The sequence below is a fragment of the Apteryx mantelli genome, chromosome 2 (genome assembly GCF_036417845.1).
Source record: "Apteryx mantelli isolate bAptMan1 chromosome 2, bAptMan1.hap1, whole genome shotgun sequence".
Lineage (NCBI taxonomy): Eukaryota > Metazoa > Chordata > Aves > Apterygiformes > Apterygidae > Apteryx > Apteryx mantelli.
Genome location: NC_089979.1, coordinates 58,211,012 through 58,225,744, shown reverse-complemented (window position 1 = coordinate 58,225,744; position 14,733 = coordinate 58,211,012). Strand labels below are relative to the sequence as shown.

The 14,733-nt window shown below is 41.0% G+C and overlaps 1 protein-coding gene across 2 annotated transcripts in view; it reads right to left on the bottom strand.

The window, feature by feature from the left end:
- Positions 1-14,097, bottom strand: part of CEP192 (centrosomal protein 192) — a 75,481-nt gene extending 61,384 nt beyond the window's left edge. Inside the window, exons 1-7 of one of the 2 annotated variants that reach the window (XM_067290732.1) lie at positions 13,980-14,097; positions 13,050-13,288; positions 12,077-12,202; positions 10,560-10,714; positions 9,054-9,100; positions 7,429-7,561; positions 2,631-2,785 (exon numbers count right to left, since the gene is read on the bottom strand). In XM_067290732.1, coding sequence (XP_067146833.1) covers positions 2,631-2,785; positions 7,429-7,561; positions 9,054-9,100; positions 10,560-10,714; positions 12,077-12,202; positions 13,050-13,216 — 783 coding nt within the window. In that variant the 5' untranslated portion in view covers positions 13,217-13,288; positions 13,980-14,097. Of the gene's footprint in view, positions 1-2,630; positions 2,786-7,428; positions 7,562-9,053; positions 9,101-10,559; positions 10,715-12,076; positions 12,203-13,049; positions 13,328-13,979 lie in introns of those variants that run through there. The other variant, XM_013942468.2, reaches the window with a different exon arrangement.
- Between the last annotated feature and the right edge of the window lie 636 nt (positions 14,098-14,733).

The window sequence follows — 14,733 nt, the reverse complement described above, 5'->3', positions numbered from 1 at the left end:
TGCCCCCACTAACGGCATATGCAACAAGATGGAGGATCTCTTCTCTTTCCTCCTATTACATCCTTTCATTCCCTTTAACAAGGGCATCAATTCCCATTCCATACTACTCCTGTTCCCCTTCAACCTCCTGGAACACACTGCCAGAAAACGACTACAACTCCAGTTTGGAATCTGTTGTACCAACCCCACTGTCTATCTAGACAGCAGTGAAGCAAGAACACCTCATCGTACAAGCAGAGAGGACTTGAGCAATCCTTTACTACACTCCGCTATTCTCACTCTTCTCAATAGCCACGTGGTCTCCAACAGTCACTTATTGCTTTCTTCACGTACAGGCCTACAGACCGAATGACTGCTCCAACGCAAGTAGCTAACGCACAGAAAACTCATCCAGCAACTGGCAGCCTGTGCAGACTACTGCTGCAAGCATTAATATACCACTTCCCACTGCTTGGAAACTCCAAAATCTCCAAATTTGTCGAGCAACACCTCAACAGAATCACAATCTTTGCTACTTGCTACAGTTATTTTTAAGCAATAGTCAATTTTATGATACTATTTTCAGAAGCTACGATTGGTCTAGAGGTTTAAAACCATTACATTTTCCCATTTTGGCCAAGTATGCAACTGCCAGGATCTCATCTAAGAACGCAGAAACCAAGAAAATGGAAAGGCCTTTAACCCCAGGCAATCTGTACATGATAGAGCAAACTGCTGCTCAGTGACTGACTAAAAGGCAGACAGATGCTGCTCTAGGCTTACTCTTCACATGCAGAACTGCTATCTAAAGAGACTCATTTATTCCCCTGGAAAAACAAGTCTCCATGATGCCATACACTTAACAAAACCTTGGAGACTGCTACTCAAGATAATAAAACAGTGATCCAAAAGCTATTATGAAACCAGCTGTATGGTAAAAAAAATAAACATTAGTGCTAGTGTTGTCTTAATATTTTACAGAAATGAAAAATAAAACAGAATCCTTTGTCAGAAGCAAGTACAGATTGTTTTCAACAAGTTTAATCATTGCCTTGAAAGAAAGCTCCATTCTTTCCTTTGAACATTGTTGTAGCTGAAACTGCAATTCTAAATAAGAATAGCAACAAGTCAAAACTACCGAGAGTAGTTTTCTCACAGAAAATATGATTCAATTAAGCAGTTACTATAGAGACAATATGCCAAAATCCTGGAAATTATGAGCAAGTTACAAGCAAGATCAAAAGATGGTATTAGTTTCCCTTCAGCTTGTTTAGTGGGGGGGGAAAAGAAAAGGAGGCAAACCAAGCACTTCACAGATATCAGACATCTCCTTATGCCTCATTAGGAATTCTCTGCATTCAGAGGCTGCTAACCAAAAGTAAATCCTGTCTTCACAAGACCATGGTATCAGTACAGGCATCTGCTTAGCTACAGACAATATATACCTTTTTTCTTTAGGGGACTTGAGAGGATTCCAAATGCTTATCTACAACATCTCACCATCTTTAGTACTAAAAATAACCGCTGGGAAGCTGGGAGAAGAAGCAATGTTAGAAGAAAGATCATACTTAAAATGTTCCAAAGAATGCCTCAAAGGTGCAATAAGATCAGACTAAAGTACATGGTCCAAAACTCTAAAAAGCAATCCAGAAAGGATGCAGTGAACTTCAATACCCATTAAACTTGTCAATTAGAGAGTCTAGCTCTAACTACAGCAAGTGCTGATGTATACCCTCCATTAGTGTTACTCTGAAAGGTCAAGCTAACACAATTCAATATCACACATTAATGTATCCTCAATTAATGTGCTGCTCAGGACATTATTCCTTTTCTTTATAGCAACTATCCCACAGCTTAGAGGTGGAATATCTTTATCTAAAAAGATGTTTTTTGTAATATGGATTAGGAAATGCAGTCTTAAGTAATCCAGTTGAAAGTCCATCTTCAGGAATTACTACTGACGCTACATTAGTTATTACAGGTTTTCCTCTAAGGACAAGCCCCCATCATCGCAAAGACAAGACAAATCTTTATGGTTTGGGGATTTTTTCCATTGCAGGAAAAGCAACAGAACTGACCTGCACAAAATCCTTTACCAGAACTGCTTACCAGTAGAAAGAAGGCTACCTACAGGAAAAAGGTGAGTGCGGGGAGCGAGGGTAGAAAGGGATGGCAAACTCAAACACAGACTTGAATAAAGTTGGCACTATAACACAACACTCCTCAGCTTTGCTGGAAACCTCCAGACTAATGCCTCTTGGGACAGGCAGCTACTTAACCAACTCCCTCACTCCTTGTTCCATAAACAGCAGGAACTTCTGTGACAAACAGATGTAGCAGCTGTTGGATCTGCACTACAAGAAAGAGGGGAAAGAAAAAAAGGAATGGTTTGTTTCTTTTTTTTCCCTCCCCCCAGGGAAAACCTGACAGAGGGGAAAGGAAGTCAAAATCCTAATTGAACTGCTTTGATTCTATTTTCAAGCTTTATTTGCTACTAAATAAAAAAATCCTTTGCTGTATAGGCTATTCTCCAACAGAGTATTTGAGTTGGTCAGAAAAGGAAGTGTTTGCCCTGGCGGGGAACATTCAATATATCACCATATTGAAGAGTCATTAGGTATGCTGAGCTTTGAACTTCATTTGAAACCTACTCGAAGTAAGCTGTTTTCAGAAAGTTTCAGTGCTGTACAGCATTCTGAGAATTCTTGCATGTTGGTGTCTCCTCTTGTCATTTCTGGTGGTACCAGCTGCTCAAAATAGGCTTCTAGCTGATTATCAAAGAACTCTTCATCATCAATATCATCATCTATCGAAACAGAAGAAAAAATTCCATTCACCCTCCACAGATATTTCATAATGCCTCTGTCACAGCAACTCCACAATCTTTAACGTATTGATTTTTCGTAACACACTCACATAGTCAGAGCAGCATTATCTTATTTTCCCTCAAAATAACTGGGCACAGAAACATGTAATTGGCTTTTACTGTGATTAGTGGTATGCAGCAAAATAAAAAGATGCCAGTATCTTAACTCTCAGGTCAAGTGACTCTTCTTCTCATAATCCATGTTCCACCACATTCCAGCCAGCAAATCATAAACATACTCATCAAAGAGTAATATATAGTAACATAGCATAGTTTTGTTTCAATGACAAAAAATGTTATATGCTATTATTAAGACCAGCACTATGGCTATTTACTAAGTGAAAAGTTTACCAATACTTTTTTTTTTTTTTGATTGGGGGGAAGGAGTTCAGGTTTTGGGTTGTTTTAGAACTAAACATCAGTCAGCTTTTTAGGACATGATTAAAAGCACTCTCATAACCATTGTAAAATACATTTCAAGAGGAAATCTAACATTTTTTATTTTTTACTCTTTCAATTCTAGAAAACAGGACTGCTTGTGTTTTTCTTTATAAAAGACAGTATACTCAAACAGACCCTGTATTTATAAGCTCACAATCAGATTTTGTTTTCCGCATAATTTAAGAAATATTTGTTTTCAGGTTGCTGGTGACAGTTCTCCCAATGATTCTGACTTTGGACTGCATATGTCAATTCTTCTGCCAATAAAATATCATCCTCAGGAATTTTCTCAGTATTTCCTTCTGCCAAGGAAGTTTACACAATGCCAAGAATGTACAGAAAATATACATAAGTAACCATTATTTTTGCATTTCTGGTTTTGTTTGGTGTCCTGTAAGACTAGAGCCTGATTTACAGAAACATCAAGTTCCAGTCTTTCAGTGAAATGAGATTTAAGCCAACTGGAAACTATGCATGGCCAGCAACTTTGATATTATAGCAAGGTGATCTAGACCTGTTATATTTGACAGTCAGCAGATGAAAAATATGAATCATAGCTCTGTTTCCACGTATCATACTGGAGGAGGTAGAGGGATTGCAGCAGGCTAAATCTCTTCAGTCTGTAACAGGACTAATGCCTATCCTTAACACAAACATCCACACAGGGCTTTAAAAATTATAGAAGAATTAATTAGTTACCTGAATGGTAGACCAAAACCCACAACTCAAATTTAAACTCAAATTAGCAGCAACATGGTTTTGAGTGATTTAATTTCATTTAGCTCTGCCTTAATTTCTTCTTGGCGAAACTGAAATAATAATCTGCTATTTCCCAAATAACTGTAAAGTAGATTAATGCCCTTCACTTCAGATACCAGAGATTTCCTGCCTAATTTTAAAAATATTCATTACTCTCTGGCTATCAAATTAACACTGAATGCAGAATTACAAGATAAAACATGAGTTGCCCGCTGGCCAGGAAAAATAAAAATATCAGCTCCATCATCACTGGAACCCTGAATAGAAAAGTATTTCCAGTTAAAGACTACCAACTCCCAAGTGCAGGGATTAAGTTAATCCCATCTTTGGGGGTGGTGGGGAGGGGGAAGAGAGAGAGAGGAGATGATCTGTATTTTTTACTCAGCAGTCTAGTAGCTTCATTTTTATACACTTAATGCACAATTGAAATTAAAAGTTATGCAACAAGAAAGAATCAAAAGACTCCAAAAGCAAGTTATTACAACAGTAGATGCAACAGACATGGAGAAGTCCAGTTACTCTACCTGATTGCAGAGTTCCTTGAATTCAGACTACAGTAAACTGATGTATCACTCTGCCTTCATTCTCTGGGCATTTGAGGACATATCCTGTCATGCAGCATGTTATGTGCAAAGCCTACTGCATTAATAAATGAGAACATGTCTATCTTTCAGCAGCAACCACTGTCGGAGCAAGGAAGTTCAAAACCTTTGTTTCACTATACAAAACTCAAGCTTCACTTGTATCCCTGCTTGCAAACCTAGGTCTCACCCTGCATACGTGCCACCTAAGGAGTTTGGACTAAAACTCCAGTAGAAGAGTTGCCAGCTGTGCTGCGTGGACATGTTCTTCATCATAAAAGTTCTGTTTGGCTCAATTAATTCCAACTGAAACTGTATCTAAGGTTACAACTTCATTAAATGAATGCCTATTTTTCTCCCTATATTTTTGATTCACAATAACAACTGAGAATTTTCAGATTAAACTTCCCTTTCTGATCATCTCTAACAAATTCCATAACACCTTACTCCTATTACTATTTTAAAACAGCCAGTTTCCCTGATGAACTATACTAACTTTCTTTAATATTCCTAATCACAGAATCGCAGAATGGTTGAAGTTGGAAGGGACCTCTGGAGATCATCTAGTCCAACCTCCCTGCTCAAGCAGGGTCACCTAGAGCACGTTGCACAGGATTGCATCCAGGCGGGTTTTGAATATCTCCAGAGAAGGAGACTCCACAACCTCTCTGGGCAACCTGTGCCAGTGCTCTGTCACTCTCACAGTCAAGAAGTTTCTCCTCATGCTCAGACAGAACTGCCTGTGTTTCAGTTTGTGCCTGTTGCCTCTCATCCTCTCACTGGGCACCCCTGAGAAGAGTCTGGCCCCATCCTCTTTACACCCTTCCTTCAGACACTTATACATATTGATAAGATCCCCCCTAAGTCTTCTCTTCTCCAGGCTGAATAGTCCCAGCTCTCTCAGCCTTTCCTCATAAGAGAGATGCTCCAGACCTTTAATCATCTCTGTGGCCCTTCTGGACTCACTCCAGTAGCTCCATGTCTCTTGTACTGGGAAGCCCAGAACTGGATGCACCACTCCAGATGTGGCCTCACCAGGGCTGAGGAGAGGGGGAGAATCACCTCCCTCGACCTGCTGGCAAGACTCTGCCTAATGCACCCCAGGACACCATTGGCCTTCTTGGCCACAAGGGCACATTGCTGCCTCATGCTTAACTTGGCGTCCACCAGGATTCTGCAGAGCTGCTTTCCAGCAGGTCAACCCCCAGCCTGTACTGGTGCGTGGGGTTATTCCTCCCTAGGTGCAGGACCCTGCACTTGCCTTTGTTGAACTTCATGAGGTTCCTCTCTGCCCACCTCTCCAGCCTGTCCAGGTCTCTCTGAATGGCAGCACAGCCCTCTGGCGTATCCGCCACTCCTCCCAGTTTTGTATGGTCAGCAAACTTGCTGAGGGTGCACTCTGTGCCTTCATCCAGGTCATTGATGAAGAAGTTGAACAAGACTGGACCCAGCACTGACCCCTGGGGGACACCGCTAGCTACAGGCCTCCAACTAGACTCTGCACCGCTGATCACAACCCTCTGAGCTCTGCCATTCAGCCAGTTCTCAATCCACCACCCTGTCCACTCATCTAGCCCACACTTCCTGAGCTTGTCTATGAGGATGTTATGGGAGACAGTGTCAAAAGCCTTGCTGGAGTCTAGGGAGACAACATCCACTGCTCTCCCCTCATCTACCCAGCCAGTCATTCCATCAGAGAAGGCTATCAGATTGGTTAAGCATGATTTCCTCTTTGTGAAGCCATGCTGACTACTCCTGATCACCTTCTTGTCCTTCATGTGCTTGGAAATGGTATCCAGGATGAGCTGCTCCATCACCTTACCAGGGATGGAGGTAGGGCTGATTGGCCTGTAGTTCCCTGGGTCCAACTTGCCCTATTTGAATACTGGAGTGACATCAGCTTTCTTCCAGTCCTCAGGCACCTCTCCTGATCTCCATAATTTCAAAGATGATTTAGAGTGACCTTGCAATGACATCAGCCAATTCCCTGAACACTCATGGGTGTACCCCATCAGGGCCCATGGACTTGGGTATGTCAAGTTTACTTAAGTGATCGTTAACCTGATCCTCCTCGACCAAGGGAAAGTCTTCCTTTCTCCAGACTTTCTCTCTGCTCTCCAGGGTCTGGGATTCCTGAGGGCTGGTCTTACCAGTAAAGACTGAGGTGATGAAGGCATTCAGTATCTCTGCCTTTGCAATATCCCTTGTCACCAGAGACCTTGTCACATTCAGCAGCAGGCTTGCATTTCTCCTAGTCCTCCTTTGTTACTGAAGCACTTATAGAAGCCCTTCTTGTTGTCCTTGACATCCCTCACCAGATTAAACTCCAGATAGGCCTTGGCCTTCCTAGCCCTGTACCTGCATACTCAAACATCATCCCTACATTCCTCCCAGGTTATCTGTCCCTGCTTCTACCTTCTGTATACTTCCTTCTTACATTTGAGTTTTGCCAGGAACAACTTGTTCATCCATGCAGGTCTCCTGCTTCCTTTGCTTAACTTCTTTCTCATTGTGATGGGCTATTCTTGAGCTTGGAGGAGGTGGTCCTTGAATATCAACCAGCAATCCTGGACTCTCTTCTTTCTAGGACCCTATCTAGGACCCCATGGGACTCTTCCAAGCAGGTCTCTGAACAGGCCAAAGTCTGCTCTCTTAATATAAGTTTTTGATTAAGTGTAATCCCATTAAAAAAAAGAAAACTTCATTAAAATAATACCTTTCTTTTCAAGTAGGCAGTAACACTCTGTCAGAATTCTAGACTCAAATAGCCACAGATAGCTATGAACTTATAAATATACTTACCAGTGGAGTCTCCTTCTAAGCTTGCAAGAGATGAGAGTTTCTCATTCTCTAAAAAACTTGAAAGGCTAGTGCTGAGATGCTCACTTAGGACTTCACCTTCTATCAGCTTTTCAGAAGGTTCAAATGCACCAACCTGGGGAAAACATTCATATATAAATGCTTCTAGGAGTTACTAGTTATTGTATAAATCCACTTATTTATAAACAATTAATGAGGTTGATAACATTCTGAAACTCCCCTTTTTTGTCTTATCCCAGTAACATTCTAGTTCCAGCGGACTTTGCCGGTATTCAGTTTAGCTTCCAAAATGGATATATGCAAGAAACATAGGGATTATAAGAGAGCTAGAAGAAAAAGCAACTGAATGACATGAAACTTGCAAAGATTTCAAAACTAAAATACTGAACCATCACATTAAGAATTTATTCTTGAATAAATCAACCCCTCCATTTATTAAGCTGCAATCCCACCTTAAGGTACAAACTAGGACAACCCTCAATACATTTCTATACTTCTGTAGAAACTGTACACCCAAATTAACCCTTTGTTCTAATTTCTTTAAATAACATTAAACTGCTTCTGAAGTAGCATTACAGTTAAGTAGACTAAGTTGAAATTATTCAATCTTTTTTATATATGAGCTTTTTTTAAAACAGCATGATACAGTGTCTGTTTTGGTTCTAGTCTTGGATTCTTTTGTAATAAATACATCATATTCAACAGCTATCAAAAACAAAATTTCAGAAAGGAGCAGACAATAAATATTTTTCTAGGAACTTATATTAGGGTGTTCAAATGGTTGCCTGTCAGCATTCAACTGCTACTTACTATCCCCACCGTGTTCTTTAGACAAAGGAAAATGAAATAAAGCTAAGTATATTTAGTAAGTATCAGCTGACACATCATGGACCACACACCTGGACAGCATCCGGCTACATCCTATAATGGGCACAACATCTCTGGTGCCTGTATGCCCTTTGTCCCCATGCCAGTCATTGCCACCTTCTCTAAAATGGTAGATGCAAGCAGCTGAAGCATAGCCCTACCCGTCAATAGGTGATGGAGTCATTTGCTAGTTCTGAGATAGAGACACACACACACACACCACAAACCGAGAGGCAGCAGGAAGGCTGGATTCCTCGATATGGTGTGGTTTCTATGTTGAGGACACTGAAGAAGTCCTCCCTCCCTAATCTACTATTCCTCAATTAACAAGTACAGGGGCAAGTCAAATCAGGTATATATTGTCTACTTCAGTTTCCAAAAATATTCAATAAGGTTCCTCAGCAAAAGCTCTTCATCAAGCTAAACCACTACTGAAATAGGAAGTAAGGTCCTTACATAGATAAAGAATGAAAAGACAGTAAACAGAAGGTAGGAGTAAACAACAATTCTCACAACAGAGAAAGGTCAGGTGGAGTCATGCTCCCACGGTGATAACTACATTAAGTGATCTGGGAAAAGGAGGGACAGGGAGGCATGACACACTCAGCACTGTTACAAGCTTAATGAATACATGACATAAAACAATAAAGAGTTCAGTTTCCTCCCTCCTCCTCTCAGAGTTAATTATAGTATAAGATCATTATTAGGAAAACCTTTCCCGTATTTAGAAGAGTTGTTACCTTGTTATTCTTACTGCCTGGAAGAAAACATATTCCAGTTGACAAATCTGGAACAAAAGAATGAGGTGTAATCAGTATTTTGCTATGTTATACTATTAAATGCTAGTTATCCTGTAAAAGGAGAGCGGATTGAAACTTCAGTAGTATTTGGAAGTTATTAAAAAGGCAGGGCTTCTGCAGGACTAGCACTATTAAAAAAAAAAAAACAAACACACACACACACACATTTGACAATCACTGCCTTAACTTCTACAAGGCAGTGAAAAGAAAGCAAAGAATCCCAGGCTGCCACAGCAGCAGAAGTAGGAACAGGAACACGCACTGTGCTTCACTGTTGCATTTCATCTACTGGGACAATTCCAAGTAGCTCCTACTTTTCTTTTTATTATATCCATCCATAATCAAATTGCAAGTCCCATTAGACAGAGAATGTTTTAGACACGCACATACCAATTTTAGCAAAAAAGACTCCTAATTCTTAAGTCATAGATAGGAATAAAAAGCAGACTCCAGACTGCAGCCCTAAACCTTGAATAAACTACAGGTTAAAACTGGGTAACTAAATACCATTGGACATTATCAAGTACAAACACCAGACAGCCCCAGTTTTCTAAAATGTCGAGATTTTTATTGTCATGGTTACTGCCACTTCCTCAAGACTACAAAAATGAACAACTGAAGTCAACAGTTCACTGATAGAAGAAACATGTTTTGTGAGGGCCCATGTATGTTACAAAATATATTCCTTTTTAATGTAAAGTGTTCTTTATTAAATTATTATTAATAGTTACCTCATGAAAATTTATGCAAGTATTTGATACAGTTTTGAGTGAGGTAGTGACTAGAAGCATATATTTACTAAATATATTTACTGAATTTTAAAGAAGCGGTGGAATCTAATCACAGGATTGGCATAAGTAAATAACAAACAAGTTTAATATCAATAGCCATGCTTTTAAAACAAGTTACAGTATACTATTTTGCTTCCACGACTCTATGCATGTTTCAAGAAAACTTAGTTTTAATAGCAAGTATTCTAAACTACTTTTTTATACATCATCACACTAGAAAAGTATGAATTTCTAGCTTCTACAGCTGTAAATAAAGACCATATATCATCCATCAGAACAGGACAGGAAAAGAGACATTAGTTAAAATACAATCTCGTAGACTTGTACCTACTGAAAGAGAAGGGGTTGAAAACAACTTACATATACTATTTCACAAGCGAAGTCCCTGAAATTAATTCAGATTCCTGCTAACACTCTAGTTATGATATCTTACAGCAAACGTGATTTTCACCAGCTTCCTGTCCAGCTTTGTGCTTTGGGGACAAATCTAAGAACATAACTACAAGCTATTTCAGTTCCTACAAAGTAAGAGATTCTTTTTCAAAACTCATTTACACTATGCCACAAAACATTGAAAGGGTCAAGAGAGGACATCTAAAGTATAAGAAGCTAATTACACTGAGAATAAGCATATGATTTTTTCAAAATTTAATACCTTCCAATCGTTCAAGTGGTAATACCTCAAGCAAGGTATCTTGACTGTGATTTGAATGCTCCATGACATTCTGGTCTTCCTCTCCACATACTGAGTGGGACTCTTTCAGACTAACAGAAGTTGGCTGAGGTTCTTTAATTTGTGTAACAACTTCCCTAGAAAGAGAACTATTTCAATGAAAAATTGCTCAATAACATACACAATCAACATTAGTATATAACATCTCTCAACAGAAAAATTTGATACATTCTCCAATTTTAATGCCTTTGTCTCTAGAAGTTCTGCCGTTCCCGATCAACATAGATTCTACAGACCTGTCAGCTGCCACTTTATTATAAAGGAATAATTAACAAGATGGAAAGGGCTGCAGTTTCACAACCTAAAGTGTTCCACAGAAACACTGGCTCAAGGTAGCTTTGCTAACCATATCATTGCCTCTCTACTTTTCTCCGTTTGTTCCTTTCCCTTACTTGTTTGCAAAAAGGGGGATAAACATAAACCTCTTATGCTGGATCAGTTCCATGATCCAAGTCACACAAACACTAGACAAGATTATCGTAAGCCCAAAACTCCACCATACCTTTCATAACATTAAAACAGGGCCTAAATCATAAAGAACATGACTTATTAAAATTCCATATAGTTTTGTTAAATATCAATTATTGTAATTCTGCAGGAAAGGAAGTCTCATTTCTGGTTTTGTAGAACTTCCACGCAGCCAGACTAACCATATAATATGTTAAAATTTCCACATTGAGTAAACTGAAACATACTTCTACTTCAGCACTTTAAATGTTCAAATAGTTTTCTTTATAGAGGTAAAAATCTAAAATGCCATTATTCCATTTTTCTTTTTTCTTTTTTTTTTTTTTTTTTACTTGAGTACAAGCAAGAATTTGACTCACTCTCTTAAATCTTATATTCTTCATTTTATTTGGGACATCTTGCTTGCATTTTTATCAGTGAGAAAGGTGCATACTGCTGCTTCTATCACAACAATAGGAACAGAGTTGACCTATATGACAGCTTCCAACATTTCTACCACTAGTAATGCTGTAAGTTATTTCATTGACTTGGTCCCTACACAACAACACACCCTAGGTATTTCCTAAGAAATGGCAAACACTGAGATTACAAGGAAGCTAAAGTTAGTAGAAATGTATGTTCCTTTCTGTATGCAAACAGCATGATACTTAACTGAAACAAGTTTAAATAAGTGGAAACCATTATTTGTATATATGACATGAATCAGAAACATCAGCTTAATCTAAAATTAATGAAAACTAAGTAAATATAAACTAGATTTATATAAGCCAGAATTATTATTATGTAACACCCAAAATCCAAAACTTGGCTCTTACAGCTGCCAAGGTTATTTTCTAAATTCTGAAATATACCATTAGCTGATAGTACATATACGTCTACATCCTATATACCACTATGTGCATTTTAGGACAGAATTAATTTTAGTTGCTGTCTCAATTTTCTTTTCAGAAGGGTGAGATAACATCACTTACATGTCATCCTGAAAGCTGAGGGCAAATCTCCCCACTGGTTCTGGATCAGACTGAATACTGAGAGAAGATCCTGATGGAAGTGAACGTCTACCTTCTTCTAAATAAGATGCCTGGACATCAGAAAGCCTGTAAGGGCAGGAGGAAACACACATCACCCAATTGTTTTAACATACACCTCTCCTGTTTTTCAAAGACTCAACAAAAATAATCTTGATGGTCACAGCTCTCCTATATATTCCATTATTTGAATATTTTCAGCCTTTTCTAACACATCTGTATTTACAGGTATACATAGTACCCAAAGGATCTTCTTCAACCCTCTGAAATTCTTTAAGGAAATACTTTATTTCATTTTTAGTGGTTATTGCTTTGATTTGGCAAGATTCTGTCCCATTTGGAATATACAATTCTGGAAAGACACAGCATAAAAGTCTCATTTTACTTCCTGCTAAATCATATGGGAATGGAGTAAAAGTGACTACAGGTTTCTGATTGTTACTCTTTGCTCTACTCTCTATTGAGCAAGTTATTATAAAATACATTGAATTTTAACCAGTATCCATATAGTAGTAGTTCTTACAGTACACTAAAATGTGTCAGATCTAGTTAATTGAACATAAAAACAACGTGTAAAAAAAAATTATTCCCTAAATGATCTCAATCTTGAGTAAACTGAACTCTGAAGAACTGAGTTAAAATAAATCATTATCTATCCAATCTAAAAAGTGAAATATCCTTTTAAAGGATAATTGATTAAATTTAAAGTATTTTATGACAAGCATGAATTTAACCAAGATTTTTCACTGCTAATACAATCATTCCATGCTATTGATTACTGAATAGCTTTATCATCCACCAAGTAAGATGTCAAAAAAATCCCCCCCCCAAAGGTTAGATGTTTTAAAATTCTATTGTATTTTTTTATAATTTAACAAAATAAAAAAAGTTAAGTTGTTTTAACTGACAGTCTCACCTGTTATCACAGCCTGTTTTACTCTTGGCAACAGTTGAAGCTGCAACAGGTAAGCCAGGGTTTGAGGAAATTGTGACGTTTTCAAACATTACACTTGTACTGCTACTCAGTGAATTGCCAAAGAAGCTTGGAAATGTCTCATCAGCAATAGTTCTGAAGTCTTCCATTATCCTGTACAATATTAAGCTGCTCAAAATAACACTCTGCTTGGCAACGCATCAGCCCTAGTCCAGAAGCATCTGAAAATAAGAACAAAACAACTATACAGTTACATAAGTCACAGTAGTGCTCTCAAAACTAAAGTATCTATACACAACAGCCAATATCCTTTGGCAATTGCCCCACTTCATCTACAAACATGTTTAAAAACTACTCCCAATCTTCCCCCTCCCCAAGCCTTTTGGGCACCACACAGAGTTTTATGAACCTCTTGGACTTTCTAAAAAGAGCAGCACTACTGTAAATCAGAGCACTGACACGGCAAGAGGTGCCAGCCTATATTTAGCCTGTAAAGCTGCTTGGACCAAGACAGCCTTCCTCCATTTCTACAGCAGCAAAGCACCTGGGGGGTTACAAATGGCATAACGCGATTTATCCCGAGCCACTGCTTGGCTGGCTACAGCCGCGCCGCTGATCTCAGCGCAGAAGATCGCGGCCCTGTCCCTTCACCACCGCGTCCCGACTCCGCGAAAGACACGAGGCCTGCTTCGCCCGCGGGCGGCCACACGGCTTCGCGGGGGGGGGCCGCTGCCTGGCGGCCGCCGACAGTCTCCACCCCAGGGGCTGGGCCAGGGAGAAGCGCGAAGCGAGAGACCGCTTCTTCCCCAGAAGGGAAGAGACCGGCCTGACCCTCCCTCCGAAGCCCCAAGGGCGCGGAGGAAGGAGCGGGCCGGTCCCCCCAGGGGTGCACCGCGTCCCGTCACTACTCGCCTGAGCGGAAGGTGAGGGGGGAGGCAGGAACCGAGACCGGCCGCCCTCGCCGAGCGGCAGCCCAACCGCCAAAACTTCAAACCGCCGCTGCTTCCGCACGCGCCGTCCCGCACCGCCTGCCTCCGCCCCCAGGGCGCGCGCGGGCCCCGCCAGCTCACGCGGCGCGCGGCCCACACCGCCGCTCCGCCCGCCCCACACGCCGCCCCGAGCGTCAGGCCCAGCCCGCCCGGCCCAGCGCCTGCGCAGGCCCGCGCTCACCGCCCAAACTTTACCGAGCCCGCGCGCGCGCTTCTCCCTCCCGCCCACGCCCCACTCCGCGGCCAGCCAATGGGCGGTGCGCTCGCCCCCCCCCCCCCCCGGCGCACAAGAAGAAGGGAGCGAGAGCTGGCGATTGGCCGCCAGGGCACCCCAGAAAGAAAAAGTTTGGGGGGAAGGCTGCTGATTGGACGAGGGGCGCGTGGCGTAGCTCAGTTCCCCCCCGCCCCCCACGTGCTCTGCCCGCCCCGCCGGATGGGGGGCGGGGCGGCAGGGGCGGGCCGTTAGGTCCGTTAAGCGCGGCGGTGGCCGCCGTGCGCGGCGCCTCTGCCACAGCGGGCAGCGGGCGCTGGGGGAAAGAGCTTCCTTTCCCCCCCCCCCCAAAGAGTCAACCTGGAGACAGCTAGTTTTAGGTTAATACTGCCTCAAGAGATTGTTAGAAGGAAATAATTAAATTGATTATTTTAGATATTTCATTGCAGACTGATGATGTTTGAAA